The 15,833-nt window shown below is 39.8% G+C and overlaps 1 protein-coding gene across 1 annotated transcript in view; it reads left to right on the forward strand.

Annotated features, from left to right (window-relative positions):
- PRRG1 (proline rich and Gla domain 1) overlaps window positions 1-13,073 on the forward strand; it is a 122,968-nt gene extending 109,895 nt beyond the window's left edge. Inside the window, exon 4 of the mRNA XM_065900148.1 lies at window positions 12,588-13,073. Coding sequence (XP_065756220.1) covers window positions 12,588-13,073 — 486 coding nt within the window. The remainder of the gene's footprint in view (window positions 1-12,587) is intronic.
- Window positions 13,074-15,833: the final 2,760 nt, after the last annotated feature.

The raw sequence follows: 15,833 nt of genomic DNA on the forward strand, positions 1-15,833 counted from the left end.
TTTTTTTGTGCTGTTTATGCTTTGGGGAGAGGATTTCATGTCTGTACTTTGCCACTGGTGGGTCTCTTGCATTTTGACCAACATTCGTTACCCTGCATATTTAGAAGGAAAAACTCTTTGTAGCTGCTTAGTTGCCAGGTGTTGCCAGGATTCAGGAGGGTAGATCGCTATTTTCACTAACCCAAACTCAGGCCCAAGACTACAAGCGAATTTTGCTATGACAGTTTTCCCTGGTAATCCTCCCCATTCTGTCTCAATGAGCTTCCCTTTTAAATCACCCCGTAGAACACTTTTTGCTTATTCTTCCCAATTCCAGGTTGCCCAAGTCTGTGTTTTCCATCATGAACTACCTCTCAGTTCTCAGAGATGGAAAAGAGCAAAAGGATGAAGTGCTAATCGTTAATCGTAATCCCCCTGTCATCTGGAGGTTGGGATCTGGAAAGGAGAGGAATGGGTGGGCACAAATGGGGGGCTGAGGAGTAGGCAAACAGGATCACATTAGAGCTACTAACAAAATAATAACTAAAATTGATAAATAACCACACACTTCGCCATGGGGGTTCTCAAGCTTTGTTGCACGTTAGAATTACCTCCAGGGTACATCCCAGACCACTTATACCAGTCTCTGGGGGCTGGACCTAGGCATCCCAGGCAGTCAAACCAGCATGAGCACCTTGCTACTTAAAGTGTGGTCTGTAGAGCAGCAGCAGCAACCTCACCTGAGAGCCTGTTAGGAACTCAGTAGTCTTAAGAACTACCCCAGACTTACTGAATCAGAATCTACATTTTTTTAAATTTTTTGGCTGCGTTGGGTCTTCGTTTCTGTGCACGGGCTTTCTCTAGTTGCGGCGAGCGAGGGCTACCCTTCGTTGCGGTGAGCGGGCTTCTCATCGCGGTGGCTTCTCTTGTTGCGGAGCACGGGCTCTAGGGCGCACGGGCTTCAGCAGTTGTGGCTCGCGGGCTCTAGAGCGCAGGCTCAATAGTTGTGGTGCACGGGCTTAGTTGCTCCACGGCATGTGGGATCATTTCTTTTCAGTCTTTATTCTTTTCTGCAGCTGTGAATTCCACCATTCTGTCTTCCAGGTCACTTATCCGTTCTTCTGCCTCAGTTATTTTGCTATTGATTCTTTCTAGTGTAGTTTTCATTTCACTTATTGTATTGTTCATCTCTGTTTGTCTGTGCTTTGATTCTTGTAGGTCTTTGTTAAACATTTCTTGCATCTTCTCGATCTTTGCCTCCATTCTTTTTCCAAGGTCCTGGATCATCTTCACTATCATTATTCTGAATTCTTTTTCTGGAAGGTTGCCTATCTCCACTTCATTCAGTTGTTTTTCTGGGGTTTTCTCTTGTTTCTTCATCTGGTACATAGTCCTCTGCCTTTTCATCTTGTCTGTCTTTCTGTGAATGTGGTTTTTGTTCCACAGGCTGCAGGATTGTAGTTCTTCTTGCTTCTGCTGTCTGCCCTCTGGTGGGTGAGGCTATCTAAGAGGCTTGTGTACGTTTCCTGATGGGAGGGACTGGTGGTGGGTAGAGCTGAGTGTTGCTCTGGTGGGCAGAGCTCAGTAAAACTTTAATCGGCTTGTCTGCTGATGGGTGGGGCTGGGTTCCCTCCCTGTTGGTTGTTTGGCCTGAGGCGAGCCAATACTGGAGCCTACCTGGGCTCTTTGGTGGGGCCAATGGCAGACTCCCGGAGGGCTCATTGCAAGGAGCACTTCCCAGAACTTCTGCTGCCAGTGTCCTTGTCCCCACGGTGAGCCACAGCCACCCTGCCTCTGCAGGAGACCCTCCAACACTAGCAGGTAGGTCAGGTTCAGTCTCCTATGGGGTCACTGCTCCTTCCCTTGGGTCCCAATGTGCACACTACTTTGTGTGTGCCCTTCAAGAGTGGAGTCTCTGTTTCCTCCAGTCCTGTTGAAGTCCTGCAATCAAATCCCACTAGACTTCAAAGTCTGATTCTCTAGGAATTCCTCTTCCTGTTGCCGGACCCTCAGGTTGGGAAGCCTGACGTGGGTCTCAGAACCTTCACTCCAGTGGGTGAACTTCTGTGGCATAAGTGTTCTCCAGTCTGTGAGTCACCCACCCAGCAGTTACGGGATTTGATTTTACTGTGATTGTGCCCCTCCTACCGTCTCACTGTGGCTTCTCCTTTGTCTGTGGATGTGGGGTACCCTTTCTGGTGGGCTCCGGTGTCCTCCTGTTGATGATTGTCCAGCAGCTAGCCATGACTCTGGCGTTCTCACAGGAGGGAGTGAGAGCACGTCCTTCTACTCCGCCATCGTGGTTCGTCTTTTCTGTTGGTACAATTTTTGATGGTCATTCTGACCAGTGTGAGGTGATGTTATAGAGATTTTTTTAAACAAATTAATTTTGGCAATATAACCCAGAGGTAGATAAAAGGTCACATATACATAACATGCATCCATAGACATACATTGACCCACAGAGACCTTATAGCTTCCATTCCAAATTTTAGCCATGAATAAGATACAACAATACAAAACTCACTTGTGTATAAATAATGATTGAATCCAAATTGTGTCTGGCAGATGGAACAAGTTAGGATTACCTGCTCCAGTGGCTAAAGCTTTTTACTAATATTTTCGGAGAAGACTTTAAAGATTTGTATTTGTCCTTGACAAGTAATATTATGGAGGCTATGGAGTAGATTTTGTGCAACGGAGCTTTGAAGGCAGTTGCATTATTAAAAACATCCCCCCCACCCTCTTTTTCTTCAGTCTTAGGTGATTATGAGCAGTGTTTTAGTTACCATGTCTTTGAAACATAATCTCCCCAGGAGCTAAGATTTACATCTTCAAGGATTTGCATCTTCAAGGGACAGAGAAAGATTGTAAGTTTTCTCCTAGGAGTTTTAGTGCCCTTTGGATCATTTCAGGAATCCCAATAAAAGGTAGTGGCACACACACCCCAGTAATTAGGAGAATACACCCTGTAAAAAGAATTCTCTGGACTCAGGGTCCAAGGGGGCCCATTCAGGGTTGGAAATGAAGAAGGGGTCATTTGGGTCACTGTGGTCATGGAAACCATCAACCCATTGGACTGTGCCAATTTTGGGCAGCAGGAGATGGTTCTCGTCTTAATGTTTTCCATTCACTGTAAGGAGAGGGACGGCTCTGGTACAGGTATCGGTGGCTCTAGGAACCTTTGCCTTCTCTTCTCCCTCCTCCTCCTCAACGGAGGCCCCAATAAGCTCGTCAGCTTTTCTTCTGGTGGCAGGAATGTCTCATGAGGCATGTTTCTCCATTCTGCCTCATTCAGGGGAAAGCTGAGGGGCTCAGGATCTGTGGTATCATACAGGAGAGGGGCAGGTTATAGATTTTAGGATCTTCAGAGATACCAACCAGTTAACACGTTTTGGTAGCCATGAGTAGCAATTCAGAGTTTGTTCCCCCCGCCGCCCCAGAAAAACACGAAAACCTGCAATGGCCAGTTAGCTTCCCCTTCTTCTTCCTCCTGCACAAAATCTTTAGGAAAGGTTTGAATTTAGTTAAGGTATAGTTTCTGATCTGTTTCTGTTGCACTTCTTGATTTTTTCCTATTGCCTCAATCTTAAGTATTATTATTGGAAAATTTTGAATGACATCACTGTGAGCCCTTTTTGTGGGCAGCTGCTTTCCTTTTCAGGGTGTGCCTCCACTAGCATGATGTGCGCAAGGTCTTTGGAAAAAGCCTCTGAGCCTCTGGAGCATAATACCACAGTCTTGGCGTGTTGGTGTGCTGGCACTGAGTAATGCCCTGGAAGCTTCCATGGGGTTTTACCTTTATCAAGGAGCTGGTACACCTCCTTAGAGTTGTTAGGAGGTGCTGGCACCAGGTGCTCAGGACAGGGCATCTATAAATATTTGTCCATTAATTGTTTAGCAACACCATGGCCGGGATGATTATCTCATCAGGTCTGGGAGGCGAAGAGCAATAGGTAGTGAGTGAAGCAGTGACACAGAGACTGTAGGCCTCTGTTGTATTTTCCCTTTTGTGGTGCCATCAGTTTCCTGTCAGTCAGGAGGCTATTTCACTGTTCTGGGTTAAGGCTCACAGTCCAAGCGTGACCCACCAACTCAATTTTCAGAAGTCTCCTATCTTCCTTACCTATAGGAATCCTTTCATCCTGCCTTTAACCCAGAGCCTCTCCTTGGTCAGTGACAATAGCCTGGTGATCCAGTCCACCTTCCTAAGTTCTCCTTGGCCTTGAGGTGTGGAGTACCCTCACACACATTCATAGTCAATTAAAGCCTCTACAATTAGTGCTCTAATCACCTGATTAGACCACATGCCCTTGATCACACTGCTCTGGGTATACTGTTGAGTTATTATAGCAGCCATGATATGCAAGCAACATGCAGCAGAGGCAGTATGTGAAAGCACACAGCAGCTCAACAGACCTCAGGTAAGCAGTGCCCTTTCTCAGATGGGGTTACCCACCTGAGTTGGTTAGGTCATGGTGTGTGATCCTTTTCATATATTATTGAAATCAGTCTGCTCGTATTTTGTTGAGGAGTTTTGCATCTGTGTTCATCAGGGATATTGGCCTGTAACTTTCTTGTAGCATCCTCGTCTGGTTTTGGAGTCAGGGTTATGCTCACCTTGTAAAATGAGTTTGAAAGTGTTCCCTCTCCTTTTTTTGGAAGCCTTTGAGAAGGATTGGTACTAACTCTTCTTTGAATGTGTTGTATATTTCACCAGTGAAACTGTCTGGTCCTTGTCTTTTGCTGGCAGGTTTTTTGTTTAATAATCTCTAATTTAATTACTGGTAATTGGTCTGTTCAGATTTTCTATTTCTTTATGATCCTGTCTTGGTGTTTGTACATTTCTAGGAATTTATCCATTTCTTCTAGGTTGTCAAATTTGTTGGCAGGTATTGTTCATAGTAGTCTCTTACATACTTTGTGTTTCTGTGGTGTCAGTTGTTATGTGTCCTGTTTCATTTCTGATTTTATTTTAGTCCTCCCTTTTTCTTGGTGAGTCTAAAGGCTTGTCAACTTTGTTTAGCTTTTCAAAGAACCAGCTCTCAGTTTCACTGATTTTTCTATTGTCTTTTTAGTCCCTAGTTAGTTCATATATTTCCACTCTGATCTTTGTTATTTCCTTCCTTCTACTAACTTTGGCCTTCGCTTTTCCTTCTTTTTCGAGTTCACTGAGGTATAAAATTAGGTTTTTTACAATTTTTGTTTCTTGATGTAGGAATTTATTGCAATGAACTTCCCTTTAGAACTGCTTTTGCTGCATCCCGTATGTTTTGGTATGTTTTATTACCATTTCATTTGTCCCAGGAATTTTTTTTCTCTGTGATTTCTTCGTTGACCCATGGGTTGTTCACATGTTGTTTAATTTCTGAATTTTCCAGTCTTCTTCTTGTAACGGACTTCTAGTTTCATCCCACTGTGGTTGGAAAAGATGCTTGATAGCAGCTTTCAGTCTTCTTAATACATTAAGGTTTGTTTTGTGTCCTAACATATGAACTATTCTGGAAGAAATTATATGTGCACTTAACAAGAATGTGTATTCCATTGCTTTTGGATGGAATGATCTGTGTCTCTCTCTCAACTCAAGTCCATCTGTTCAAATGTATCACTCATTTAAGGCTGATGTTTCCTTATTGATGTTCTGTCTGGTTGACCTATCCACTGATGAAAGTGAGGTATAAAAGTCCCCTACTATCATTGTACTGCTATTTTCTCCCTTTAGGGCTGTTAATCTTTGCTTTATATATTGAGGTGCTCCTATGTTGGGTGCCTAAATGTTTACAAATGGTACATACTCCTGTTGGACTGACCCCTTTATGTAATGCCCTTCTTTCTCTCTTAAAGTCTATTTTGTCTGGTGTTAAGTATAGCTACTCCAGCTTTCTTTTGGTTCCTGTTTGCATGGAGTATCTTTTTCCATCCCTTCACTTTCAGTCTCTGTGTCCTTACATGCAAGGTGAGTCTCTTGAAGGCAGCATATAGATAGGTCGTCTTTTTTTTAATGCCTTTTGATTACAGACTTTATTAGTTCATTTACATTTAAAGTAATGAATTATAGGTATATACTTACTGCTGTTTTGTTAATTCTTTTCTTACCATTTTATAGTTCTCATTTCTTCTGTTCTTTTCCTTTGTGATTTGATGATTTTTAGTAGTATGCTTAGATTTCTTTTGCTTTAGCTTGTGTGTCTACTATAGGGTTTTTGCTTTGTGTCTACCATGAGGCTTACATATAGCAACTTGTAACAACTTAACAGTCTATATATTTTAACTTTGAACACATTCTGAAGTTCTACATTCTTACTCCTCCCCCTGCCACGTTATGTTTTTCATATCACATTTTACATCTCTTTATCTTGTATATCGCTTACATACCGTTGACCCTTGACTAACATGGGTTTGAACTGCCCAGGTCCACTTACACATGGATTTGTTTTCACTAAATATGTACTACAGTACTACAAAATATATACTGTAGTACTACACAATGTACAGTTGGTTGACTCCACAGATGTGGAAGTGGTATATGCGAATTTTCAAGTGGGTGGAGGGTCAGCACACTTAACCCGTGTTGTTCAAGGGTCAACTATGTCTGTAGTTAGTTATTTTTACTACTTTTGTCCTTTAACATTCATACTCGCTTTAATCCACCATTTTACTATATCTTTACCAGTGAGCTTTATCCTTTCATATGTCTTCTTGTTACTAGTACCCCTTTTTGTTCAGCTTAAAATTCCTTTAACAACATGAACTCCTTTACCTTTTGCTTGTCCAGAAAACTCTTTCTGTCTCCAACTAACTAGCAATACTTAGATGGGGAGCGTATTCTTGGTTGGAAGTTTTTCTTTCAGCACTTTGACTATATCATGCCACTCCCTCTGGCCTGCAGCATTTCGCCTAAAAAACCTACTGATGATGGTCTTACAGGGGTTCCCTTGTATGCTACAAATTGGTTTTCTCTTGCTGCTCTTAGAAGTAAGTAAGTCTCTCCTTAACTTTTAATTATAATGTGTCTTGGTGTGTGTCTCTTTGGGTTCATCTCGTTAGTTTGGAACTCCCTAGGCTTCCCAATCTAGATGTCTGTTTCCTTCCCCAGGTTAGGGAAGTTTGAGCCATTATTTCTTCAAAATATCTTTCTGTCCCTTTCTCTCTCCTCTCTCCGCCTCCTGGCACCTCCCTAAAATGTGAATGTTAAGTCAGCTTGATGTTGTCCCCACAGTCCCTTAAGCTATCATCATTCTTTTTTTTTTTTTTCTGCTCTGACTGGGTGAGTTCCACTGCCCTGTCTTCGAGTTCACTGACCTTTTTTGCTTCATCTAGTCTGCCGTTGAACCCCACTAGTGTATTCTTCAGTACAGTTATTGTATCCTTCAGCTTTGTGACTTCCTTTTGAAGTTATCACTGAGTTTATCCATTCCTTTCCTGATGTTCCTGAGTACAGCAACATCTTTATGACCATTATTATTTATTTTGAACTCTTTATCAGATAACTAAGTCACTTACCTCAGTTTCATTAAGGATTTTTTTCTGAGGTTTTTACCTTGTTTCATGTGCAACATATTCCTCTGTTTCTTCACTTTCCTTGACTCTTTGTATTGGTTTCTATATAGTAGATGAAACAACCACCTCTCTGTCTTGAAGGAGTAGCCTCATGTAGGAGATGAACCTTATCATTCAACCCTGCTCTATAGCTCTTGGCTGTCTCTCAACCAGCAATCATGAGAAGAGGAGAGTACAAATGCAGGATATTGGAAATGCATCGGAAATTAAAGAGCAGTAACTTTTAAAACAATCTTGTTTATATATAGACTGCTATATCAAAAACCTCATGGGAACTACAAACCAAAAATGTACAATAGATAGATACACACACACACACAAAAAGAAAAAGGAATCCTAACACAACACTGAAGATAGATGGATAGTCATCAAATCACAAGAGGAGAGACCAAAAGAGGAAGGGAAGAAAAAAGACCTTCACCACAAAATCCAAAACAAAATGGCAATAAGAACATACATATTGATAATTACCTTAAATGTAAAGGACTAAATGCTCCAACCAAAAGACACAGACTAGCTGAATGGATCCAAAAACAAGACCCGCATATATGCTGTCTACAAGAGCCCCACCTCAGACCTATGAGACACATACAGACTGAAAGGGGATGGAAAAAGGTATTCCATGCAAATGGAAATCAATCAAAAGAAAGCTGGAGTAGCAATACTGATATCAGACAAAATAGACTTTAAAATAAAGAATGTTAAAGAGACAAGGAAGGACACTACATAATGATCAAGGGATCGATCCAAGAAGAAGATGTAACCATTGTAACTATTTATGCACCCAACAGAGGAGCACCTCAATGTATTAGGCAAATGCTAACAGCCATAAAAGGGGAAATCGACAGTAACACAATAGTAGTGGGGGACTTTAACACCCCACTTTCCTCAATAGACATACACAGGCCTTAAATGACACACTAGACCAGATGGACTTAACTGAAATTTATAGAGCATTCCATCCAAAAGCAGCAGAATACACATTCTTGTCAAGTGCACATGGAACATTCTCCAGAACAGAGCACATGCTGGGCCACAAAGCAAACCTTGGTTTACAATTAAGAAAATTGAAATCATATCAAGCATTTTTCCAACCACAATGCCATGAGATGAGAAATCAACTACAAGGAAAAATGTGTAAAACAACACAAGCATGTGGAGGCTACAAAATATGCTACTAAATAACCAATGGATCACTGAAGAAATCAATACCTAGAGACTAACGAAAATGAAAGCATGACCATCCAAAACCTATGGGACGCAGCAAGAGCAGTTCTAAGAGGGAAGTTTACAGCAATACAGTCTTACCTCAGGAAACAGGAAACATCTCGAATAAACAACCTAACCTTACACCTAAAGCAAGTAGAGAAAGAAGAAACAAAACCCAAAGTTAGCAGAAGGAAAGAAATCATAAAGATCAGAATAGAAATAAATGAAATAGAGATGAAGACAACAAGAAAAGATCAAGGAAACTAAAACTGGTTCTTTGAGAAGATAAACAAAACTGACAAACCTTTAGCCAGATTCATCAAGAAAAAAAGGGAGAGGGCTCAAATCAATAAAATTAGAAATGAAAAAGGAGAAGTTACAGCACATGCCACAGAAATACAAAGGATCATGAAAGATTACTACAAGCAACTCTGTGCCAATAAGTTGGACAGATTCTTAGAAAGGCACAATCTCCCATGACTGAACCAGGAAGAGGTAGAAAATACGAACAGATCAATCATAAGTACTGAAATTGAAACTGTGATTTAAAAACTCCCAAGAAACAAAAGCCCAGGACCAGATGGCTTCACAGTCAAGTTCTATCAAACATTTAGAGAAGAGTTAACACCTACCCTTCTCCAACTCTTCCAAAAAATTGCAGAGGAAGGAACACTCCCAAACTCATTCTATGAGGCCACCGTCACCCTCATAGCAAAACCAGACGAAGATCCTACAGAAAAAGAAAATTACAGGCCAGTGTCACTGATGAGCATAGATGCAAAAATCCTCAACAAAATACTGGCAAACTGAATCCAACAATACATTAAAAGGATCATACACTGCCATCAAGTGGGATTTAGCCCAGGGATGCAAGCGTTTTTCCATTATCTGAAATGATTGTCAGGCCTGTCTGGTCCCTTCCGATTACATTTATTATCTGTATCATTTTAGCCTTATCTAAAACTACTGAATCCCTTTAATCTTTTTCATTAAAATTTTTTCTTCATTAAACGAATGTTCATTCCCTCTAAAGCACTGTTTTACCAAGTCTTTTTTTTAATATTATATTTTTATTAGTTATAATATCACATTGTAATATAGTGTATCATTATTATATTTAGTTATAAATTATTATTTTCCATGCAAGTTAAATTTGATCCTTACATGTAATCTGAAAGATCCAGACCAGGGTTAAGAAATGACAAAAGTAAAAGCAATCATGGAAAGAAGGAACAAAACAAAACAGAAGCACCAGTAACAACAAAACCTGTTACCTCACATTGGAGATCAATAATACCTTCTTCATAAAGCAGGCTGCTTGCCACTCACCTGGTCGGCAAGTCTTAATCCATATGAATACCTTCTGCAGTAAAGATTAAGGATTTTTACCAAGTCTTGAAATCACTTATTTGCTCTTTCTGAATATCTTCTGGCTGTTTTCAGTGAGACAGAGAAGAATCTAAAGAGCTCAGAAACACATAAACTGGGTTTACTTGTTTGAAGGACAGTTATAGTATTTTACTTGATTTCATGTGACTATTTCTCCAATTCTCTTGCCTCAAAGACAAAGTAAGGCTAGTTTCCCAAGAAATAAATCTGTCAGTACCTTTTATTCAGATCAGTGTTACTTGCTTTCAGCTCCACATTTAACATGATGAGAAGATTGAATTTTCTAGGAAAGTGTCCAGGTTTAAAATACGTTATACATCAGGGCAGACTGCTTTTTGGTTTGCTCTGACGCCAGGCCTGTGGCATTCTAAATCCCAGCCTCAACATTTGTGTGTTAAATGACCTTGGTTTTATTATTCGGTAACATCTCTGAGCCTCCATTTCCTCATCTGCAAGGAGGGATGATAATTATACCTTCATTATTGGGTGTGGCTTAAGAATTGAGTTGCTATAGGTAAAGTAAAAATCGGTGTTGTAATTCCATTTTTGCCTAAGCTTTATTTTTAACCCTGGAAAATACAAGTGTCACTTTGTTTTAAAGTTTGTTTTCTCCCAAAGAAATAAATTACTAGTCTGTAGATTTATTTCTGAGCATGCCGAAGAAACCTCAGAAATTGAATCACACAAGCCAAGCATGAAAAAAAAAGTCATTTTCATGTGCATCATTGATGCTTGATTATCCCAAAGTGACTGGACAAGATTAAAAAGCCACATTTTATTGTGTTTATCTAAGATTAACATTAGATAATTATCTGAAATCACATACTTATTGTGTTTTGTGGTTAAGATTAAATGCGGGGCGGGGGAAGGAGATGGTGATCTGAGAGATTAGGAAGAGAGGAGGGATCCTCATCTATATAGGTAAAGAAAATCGACTACAAATCAGATACTTGGTAGGTCTCTGTAAGTACATTATTAAAAAGTTTATTGTGGTTTAGTACAGTTTGATTCCAGATTTCTAAAGAATGTGTATGTGTGTAAGGATTCGAATGTGAGTTGGAAGTGAGAGTAGATGTAAACCAAAAATGTTAATAGTGATTATATGTTTGCAATGTAATTAATTGCAGATGATTGGTTTTCTTTTTTAGATGTTTCTGTATTAGTAAATTTTTATGTAATATATATTTTCTGTAGTAAAGTTGGCAATCCTAAAAGTAACAGTTATGCAAAAAGATAATAGTGTAGTTTTATTGTTTAAAAAAACTTCATGTATCTGTGTTTCATGAGTTTTCAACTTGTGATTATCAAGTGATTGTTTCACTAATAAAAATATAATTTCCAGTTTGGGGCATTGTCCTAAAATAAATGCTGTATGATTTGGGATTATACTGTCTCTACTCTTGGCTTGTTTTAATAGTGCACCTTGTGTATTTTCATCTGTACATAGCCTTTAGTAAATACCATATTTCTTAAAACATTGAAATTTTATCTTAGAATCACAGAATGTTGGAATAATAATGTACCTTATAGGAGACTGAGTTCAGGGGTGGAACATTGATGACTGTGGGTCATTTGTTACACCCAGAGAATTTTAAAAGCCTTTATGACTAATAAAATATAGTACTATAAAACAAGCAGCTTTATAGTGCCCACCGTCTTACTTTCTGCCAGATATTTAAATAATATCAGTGACCTGTAGTGCCTGCAAATATTGTTAAAAAAAGAAAAAAGCTATTATTGGCTACGTTTAAGCCTTGAAAACAAAGTCAATAGCACTGGGGGTGGTGTCTGTACCAAGGTTTGGGATATAGATTAATCAGGCAATTTGAAGCAGAGGCTTGATTATGATATACAAGAATTCATTATAATCACTACTACTCATTGAATGTTTATATGCTAGGGACTGACTTACTTAGATGCACTAGAGCTGTGTACTTTGGGGCTGGGGAGGAATATCTGGTAGAAGAGGATCCCAAACAGAACCATTAAGAAAACAAGGCATTCATCTGTGAAGCATTTGAACACTAAGAGCCTACAACAGCCAGAAATAGCACAATGATGATGGGATGCCTGAACGAGAACCTCGTAACGGGACATGGAAAATGGTATTTAACTTATATTTTAAAGGGAAGATTATGTTCTATATTTGGAAAGAGGAAAATCCCTTATGCTTTTTTTCCCCTTCTAATATGTCATAACTGAAAATACAAATAACACCAAGGCTTGAAGACTTTGGGTTCTGACTGACTGTTGTAGGGGAGGATCCGGAGTGAGCACCATGATTTGTAACTTCTTGTCAGGGAAAATATAGGCTGTAGGTCATCTGAACCAGCGAGTCTGGTTTTGGGTTTTGTCTTCATCATGTTAACAGAACCCAGATATGTGTTCATTTGCTATCTCCTATCTTTTGATTACACTGATTTTCAATTCACTTCGTCTTGTATTTTCAGAAGGAGTTTTGGAACACTTACACAAAAGCACAACAAGGAGAGAGTAACAGAGGAAGTGACTGGTTTCAGTTTTACCTTACCTTTCCATTAATCTTTGGCCTCTTCATTATCCTCCTTGTCATTTTCCTAATCTGGAGATGCTTCCTAAGAAACAAAACTCGCAGACAGACGGTGACTGAAGGCCATATTCCTTTCCCTCAGCACCTCAATATCATCACTCCGCCTCCTCCACCAGATGAAGTCTTTGATAGCAGTGGATTGTCGCCAGGCTTTCTGGAATATGTAGTTGGGCGCTCAGATTCCGTCTCCACTCGCCTGTCCAACTGTGATCCCCCACCGACCTACGAGGAAGCCACTGGTCAGGTGAACCTGCGGAGGAGTGAAACAGAACCTCATTTAGATCCACCCCCAGAGTATGAGGACATCATCAACTCCAACTCAGCCAGTGCCATCGCTATGGTGCCTGTGGTCACCACCATCAAGTGAAACTGCACACTTCTTTTTATTATAATCATTTTTAAAATACTAATGAAAGAACTTTCTAGCACTTTACCACTACATAAATGTGCATTTGACTTATTGGATTCTGACAGCATACCACTTCACATCCTCTGATTTGATTTTCATTAGTTTTGTTTCCTACTATAAATTCATTATCCATGCTCATTTTTGCTAATGGAAATATGTTAAGAGGGAAAAATACTAGTGGAGGTCTTCATGTGAGGAGATGTACGTGTGTAGGCATGTGTTTATGTATATATGTACATGCACATATGTGTGTGTGTACATCAGCCCAGTGTACGGGCAACTGTCTTAAAAAGTCATTAACATCTATCTAAATCACCTGTAAAGTTAGAACATTACTCACCAAAACCGGGGTGGGGGAGAAGGCACCAACAACTTGTGTAACAGGTAGCAACATGCTGTTGAATTTTGAAAATAAGATGAACTTAGCATGTTTTCTGATTCTTACAGGCTTTTCTTAACCTTCTTCAACTACCTTAAAAGGGAAAAAAAAATGGATGTAGTCAATCTTGACTTTAGGAACAGCTCAGAAGGCGACAGAGAAGGAAGGCACAATAAACAATACCTTGCTTATTCCAGTGGACAGCAAGAAAATCATGGGTCCTTAGTGGCATTTGGTTGGTTTCGTAGGAGGGATTTTTGTTGCTGTTATTGACTGCCTCCCCCACAAAAATTAAACAGTATTTGCTCAGTATCTTTGCATGTCTCATGCTATTTGTATTAACATCTTGATGGAGTGGATATCCTGGCAAAAGAATAATTTCTCAAGTAGATACACGTATTAATGACAGGGAACAGATGCAGATTTCTCCTTTGCCCATTGGCGACAGTATTTGTTTCTCGTTGTTTCATTGCCCTTTACTCTACTCCTTCTCCTACCACCACAGAATCTTCAAGCACCTAAGAATTTAGTTACAATTCCTGAAATTATTTTCTTAATGTTTTTATATAGGGTGAGGCCTTTGTCTCAAGATGATTAGGAGGCAATTTTCCATTAAATGAAGAACTGTGATTTTTATATCGTTCTCCAGTTGGTGGAGGAAGATTGCGAAGTCTGTGCTGTGCCAGGCGCCCAATAAATCTAGCTACACCTGCACACAGACCTCATTGTTGCTGTTTCATTTTGTATTTTCATCAGATTTTTGTTTAACTGCAGGATTTTTACTTTTCCCTTGGAGCAGGGGGAACAGGCTGCGAATGAACTGCCAACATAAACTGGCTCGGAAAGGAAAAAATAAAACTTATACATGCACTGATGGAAAATTCATTATATCGGTCAGGGAAATGTCTGTGCCACTCCCATGACTGCGTAGTGTTGGATAAAATGGTTGAGCAGGCAGAAGGAATGCAGGTTTTGGAAGTGTCATACCGTGCTGCCTCCATCTCCAGCCCAGCCAGACTCCCCCAAACCCAAGGAAGGAGGACCCTGAACTGAGGAGTCAGATGACCTGAATTTGAATTCCGCTCTGCCATACACTTGCCAGTCTCCCTTGGCAAAGACCCACATCTGACCCTCAAATTCCTCCCCTCTGAAACAGCAATAGTATCCTTTGCCCTGCCTTTCTCCTGGGGCTTAAAAAGTATCTAATGAGATGGCGTGCATGAAAGTCATTTGTAAGACGTGAAGAGCTCTCTGGGTGAAAGGTCATAGCATCGTTCTCATTGCTCCTATGAAGGGAGAATTTTCTCCCCGTTTCCCTAAAATGTATCTGAGTTTTCACATAGTGAGGAAGTAGAGTAGGCGGCTCCATAAATGGCTAACGTGTTCCTCATCTGAGTGTGTGGGCTCTTAGTTAAACACCTGTCATTCTCTGGTCTCTACCGATGCTGGGCCTACGGAATGACGACTGCCAGCTCAGCACAAACAGGATTAAGCAAATGTTGGAAAGGGAACTAAGATGTCTGTGTTTAGATAATAGGTTTTATAGCTTTCATGGACTAAAAATGAATAAATCTTGTACCTGGTCTCAGCAGAAATGACAATATTATTTTGAATTTGGTCATGAGTACATGGTGATCTGTGGCTTCTATTTAAAGCTGAGAGTGGGAGTGTTGGAGCCAGTGATTTGTGTGCATGTGTGTAGGTATGTATTTTGGTTTATTTTTAAAGCAAAAGTAAGGCTCCTTTTGTGTGGACTTTTTTGTCATTAATAACAGGCCTTAGATTAAACCAGCAGTTTTCCAAGTGTGGCCAGTGAACCCCTGGGTGTCCTTGAGAACCTTTGAGGGGATCTGTGGGATCAAAAGTATTCTCATAATAATAACCAAGACATTAGCTATCTTTCCACTCTCTCTCAAAAAGTAGTTAAAAATGTAAAAGCCATCTTCCCATGAATTTTTTTTTTTGTTTTAGAAAATATAACTATTTTCTTTAAAGTGTTATTTATGTTAGCATGTAATGGACTTCTTACTTTTTAAATGAATACTTAAAGCTTTTTTCAGTTTTACTTTCTTAGATGGCAAATACTGGTAGATATAAACTCCATAAACAAAAGCTCTTTGGTGTCCAGATCCCCAACGAATGTTGAGTATAAAAGGGTCTGGAGACCAAAAGTTTGAGAATTACAGGATTAGACAAAGAAGCAGGATGTTCTATTACTAAGTATGTATTCTTGCAATTTTATTTTACATTCTAAACTCCTGGTATTGGACTTAATGCTGCCTCTTAGAGATACCCGAATTTCAGTATAAGAATGAATGTTGATCCTTGAAGGAAAAGCC

This window comes from Phocoena phocoena, chromosome X (genome assembly GCF_963924675.1).
Source record: "Phocoena phocoena chromosome X, mPhoPho1.1, whole genome shotgun sequence".
In the NCBI taxonomy this organism is placed as follows: Eukaryota; Metazoa; Chordata; class Mammalia; order Artiodactyla; family Phocoenidae; genus Phocoena; species Phocoena phocoena.